General features: G+C 38.4%; 1 protein-coding gene across 1 annotated transcript in view; it reads right to left on the reverse strand.

Moving 5' to 3' along the window:
- LOC125028726 (dynein axonemal heavy chain 5-like) overlaps nt 1–5,000 on the reverse strand; it is an 80,797-nt gene that overhangs the window by 63,200 nt on the left and 12,597 nt on the right. The window contains exons 14-21 of the mRNA XM_047618206.1: nt 4,695–4,802; nt 3,561–3,713; nt 3,087–3,243; nt 2,838–2,845; nt 2,629–2,694; nt 1,664–1,850; nt 1,277–1,329; nt 274–381 (exon numbers count right to left, since the gene is read on the reverse strand). Of these exons, the coding sequence (XP_047474162.1) occupies nt 274–381; nt 1,277–1,329; nt 1,664–1,850; nt 2,629–2,694; nt 2,838–2,845; nt 3,087–3,243; nt 3,561–3,713; nt 4,695–4,802 (840 nt within the window). The remainder of the gene's footprint in view (nt 1–273; nt 382–1,276; nt 1,330–1,663; nt 1,851–2,628; nt 2,695–2,837; nt 2,846–3,086; nt 3,244–3,560; nt 3,714–4,694; nt 4,803–5,000) is intronic.

Below are 5,000 nucleotides of genomic sequence, written 5' to 3' on the forward strand. Positions count from 1 at the left end.
TGTCACTTCAAATATATATAAAACAAACGGGTTGATTACAACCTTTAAAAATACAAACATGAGTTCCGCCCAAGCGCTTCGGCGCTGCAGTCCGGGAGGTCATGACCACAATCCTTTGCCTTTATTGCTACAGGGAAAAAAGTAAGGCTTCTATCCCAATATTACTGGTTTTATTCCGTGGCATAGTTACAGTACTCCTGTAAGTAACAGTTCATGTAATTAACAGAACTTACTGATATCACGAGGTTACGTCAACAGCCTCGTAACGTTTACAGTGACCACCGTATGACCGTCACTGATGATAGTCTGTGTGGGAAGAGTACATGTAAGTACTCCGTCGAAGGCATTGCTTGCCATGGTGACACTTCCAGTGATATATTCCTGCAGGAAATTTAAATGCGATATGATTTACTGCCTATGTATGTAAACGTGTACTGTGAGTATGTCTATCACTTTACCTGTTTGCTGAAGTCTTCCACATATTGTATAATGATTGCTCCTGTTTGTATATATGGAAATAAACTCTCTCTCTCTCTCTCTCTCTCTCTCTCTCTCTCTCTCTCTCTCTCTCTCTCTCTCTCTCTCCCTCTCTCTCTTTCTCTCTCTCTCTCTCTCTCTCAATCTATCTCGCTCTCGCTCTCCATCTCACTCTCTCGCTCTCTCGCTCTCGCTCTCGCGCTCTCGCTCTCGCTCTCTCGCTCTCGCTCTCTCGCTCTCTCTCTCTCTCTCTCTCTCTCTCTCTCTCTCTCTCTCTCTCTCTCTCTCTCTCTCTCTCTCTCTCTCTCTCTCTCTCTCTCTCACACACTCTCTTTCTCTCTCTCACTCTCTCTCTGTTTTGCGCCTGTAAGCAAGTTCTATTTCAACATAAAACACTCATTCTACATATATAAGGATGCCCATAACAGTATGCATGTGTTTATTTAATCGTAAAATAATAACTGTTGTATTTAAGACATTGACTTCGGACAATTAAAGCAAAATAACCAACAGGAATAACAGGAAAACGCCTTGTAATCCGCAAAGGACACAGCCTCGCAAGTCTCGCCAACAATTCGCTCGAAGTGTTTGTCATGTCATGCTCTGTAGTTTCGCGAAGATCTCTTGCAACACCTGGTTTAGCAAAATATGTATGAGGTATAAGAGAGGAAAGAGCAGTAAACAGTGTCATCTGCAGTACATGTATAGTGGCTGGATGCATGGTGTACATCAGGCAACATCTGGAGGAAAGTAGTAATGGTAGCGAGCGTGTGTGTAATGCAAAAGTAGACTTATTTACAATGAATGAATTCAGAGAGCACGACAGGGAGCTAACTTGTGATCTTAAATTGCCTGTAATGATTTGAATTTGTGCGAACTTAAGTCGTAATTGTATTCCTTTATATGTGATTCTGGTTGGGATAGACATGGAAGCTGGGATGCCCATTTTCAAAGGGTACAAAATATGTAAAGCTTGGAGTCATGCTTTTAAAAAATTGTACTAAAATATGCTTACGATCACACAACAATCGATAACGGCTCTTCAAAAGGAAACACATCTTAACACTGCCAGTTACTTCGTTTTAGCTTCAAGTCTGAAAATAATAGTTCGAGCATCTTTTGTTACAATTATTGTTCAGTGTAAAGCTCGGATTAAGGAATCAAGTGTTAGCCATTTTAAAATCACAGTATAGTTGCAGTCGTGGTCTCAAAGGAAACACTAGCATCAACTGGTGACAAATGGTGGAAGTAACATCCTGTCCTTGGAGTTCATCGGGGAGGCGGAATGTGAAGTGAAGAGCGGCTGGAGAACTACAACGGCTGGGTAGGTGTCTGTGGGGCATTGTCAGGGATTGTGGAGGAGGAATGGGTTTCTGGGATAAGGAAAAGGATGGAAATTCAACTCAAATATAGGAAACATTTGTCCGCAAAGGAGAGCAGAAGACAAAGTGGACGCTCCCGACCTCTACTTACCGGTTTCCATGGGGAGCAATGCTGTGGGGAGAGACCATCCGCTGGCATGCGCCATCATACCAAAGATAAAAAAGAGATGGATCAGTGTATGTTTCAAAGCCGGTATTTAGAGCCGCCACAATACGAGAACACGCGTCAGAGATTCTTGCACTTGACTGCTGCAGTGTATTACTTTTAGCATATATAGACTGAATCAATGCATCACGAGTAAATATTCACGGACCAGCTTATCAAACAGTTAAATAATGATAGAGGATTATGATTGTGGGACTCTGACACAGTTCTATTTATAAGTGATTATTGCATGTTAAGCAAATCTAATCTGCTAACCATATTAAACTACAATTAATTGAAACTAATGAAGATGTTCAGGGAATGCAGTTGTTATAAGTATCTATCAGTCTTATGATTGAAAAACAAACAAACAAACAAAGATCTAAACCAGAAGATACCTGAACCATCTTCAGGCAAGTTCCTTATACTGATTTAAAAAAATAGAATTAGCATTGAGGCTGTGATCGTGACAAGACTGCGGATGCTTGATCTGGCCCGGTCTGAGAGCGTGGGGGCGGGGGGGGGGGTGGAGAGAGGATGTGAGCGAGGCAAAGGACACGGCTGGGGAGGGACACGGGCAAAGGACAAGGCTAGGAGGGAGGGATAAGGCTGGGCTCTTCAGACCTGGGCAATGGAGCGAGCTCGGAAAACTTTATCTTTACTTGTACTTAACATCACCTGCACGTCCAGCTGTCGAGTCAAAGGTACTATTAGAGCATAAGAAAATCGAGCCAGACTCTGGTCAAGGCTCAGTAGGTGACTCGGGCACTGGAACCTTCAGGTACATGATATTTAACACCACTTTATTTAAGATTATTTACGTCAGTGCTTACATATCCTGCTAAGGCAAAAGTGTTGTGATATATTAAGAAACAATTGCACTACTCGTTACTATACACCTCAGACACCTGTGTTATCTAATATGATACAACGATTTACATTATAATTGATAGTTCACTCTTTACTTAGTCAAACAAATATTAATTAAGAAACTCATTTAAGATATGATTTACTTAGTATAGCAGCACATTTCATACTGACTAACTCTGGCAGACATCAAATTAACAGCAAGGAAAGCTCACACTCAGCTCGTCCTTCAAAGAACCCAGAGAACTTGTCCATGTCGTCGAACAGCCTCGTGATGTTGGCGAGGCGGCAGCAGAAGGCCTCGAACTTCCCGAACACATACTGCTCGCTGAAGCTGAAGGGGCGCTCACCCGGCATGGCCTCCAGCTTCTCCTACAGCGGAACAAAAGGGCGACAAGTTATAATTTCCGCCTGAGCCTTCGGCCACCTGATTCCAGCTCGGGGCAGACTGAGGGAGTCAGTTGATCTGGTTCCGCCATGTTGCTTTGATGACCAACCCTAAACAGACTGTGTTGGCGCTGCTTTCGTGAGAGAAGAGATAGACTGATTTAAGAACTCAATTACAACTTTTGAGAATTACAACTTGAAGGCAGGCGGGGCAGCAATTGTTCATCTACACACAACTGGGACCCGAGACTTGCCATTTGATGCCAATCTTAATGGCGCCAAAGTAAAACCCGAGGCAGTACCTTTGTCTTCTGGTAAGCCGTTCTGTAAGTGGAGCTCAGCTTGATGCACTGCTGGATCTTCTCCCTGACGACCGACCTTGGCTGCGACCAGATGGACAGCTGACCTTGACAGGAAATGTAAACCTGACACGATCGAATCATCTGGTTTGTGATCTGTCAAGGGAAATTCCATTTAAAAAATCTACTTAAAATATGTATTAGAAAAAATATATATATTTGAGAGAAAGAGATACGAGCATAGTTGTAGTATTTGGAGTCTTATTAGCAGATGGTGATAAAAATAGTGATGATAATGACGACAGTGATATTATTACTACTGCTGATGATAAGAACAATAACAGTAATAATGATAATGATAATAATGATAGCAATAAAGATAATGATAATAATAATAATAGTAATGATAATGATAATAATAATGATAATAATAATAATAATAATAATAATAATAATAATAATAATAATAAAATAATAATTATAATAATAATATTATCAATAATTATATTAATAATAATGATATTAATAATAAAGATAACAATAATAATAATGATAAGAACAACAACAATGATAATGATAATAACAGTTAAAAAAGTAATGATAATAATGATATTAATAATAATGATAACAATAATAAAAATGATAATGATAATAAAAATTTAAAATGATGATGATAATAATAATAATAATAATAATAATAATAATAATGGTAATAATAATAAAGGTTATAATAATAATAATAATAATAATAATAATAATAATAATAATATTAATGATAATAATAATAATAATTATAATGATAATAATAATGATAATAATAATGATAATAATAATAATAATAATAATAATAATAATAATAATAATATTAATAATAATGATAATGATGATGGTGAAAATGATAATGATAATGATAATGATAATGATAATAATAATGATAATAATAATAATAATGACAAAATAACAATATCAATAACATAACATTGACAGTAACAATGATAATGACAATGACGATGACAGTAACAATAACTATAACAAAAGCAATGGTAATGATACTACAACTACTACTACTAATAATAATGATAACAATAACAGCAATAATGATAATGATAATACTAATAACAGAACACAACTGAGCACCTTGATAAGAAGCGCCGACAGCTTTTCCGACGTGTTGTAATACCTGGAGATGGAGTGGATCATCCGCACCGTATTGAACAGCATCATCACGTACGGAATCATCCCCGGCTGGAAGGACATGTGCGCGCTCGTAAAAGGGCCTTTGTTTCTATCAGCTGATTCGCCCGGCCTGTCTTTCACTCTCTTTCTCTATTTCTCATTCTATCTCTGGATCTTTCTTTCGTTCCTTCGCTCTTCTGCTTTCTCCCTCTCTCTCTTCCCCCCCCCCCCCCCTCTCTCTCTCTCTCTCTCTCTCTCTCTCTCTCT

Source organism: Penaeus chinensis, chromosome 9, assembly GCF_019202785.1.
Source record: "Penaeus chinensis breed Huanghai No. 1 chromosome 9, ASM1920278v2, whole genome shotgun sequence".
Taxonomy (NCBI): domain Eukaryota; kingdom Metazoa; phylum Arthropoda; class Malacostraca; order Decapoda; family Penaeidae; genus Penaeus; species Penaeus chinensis.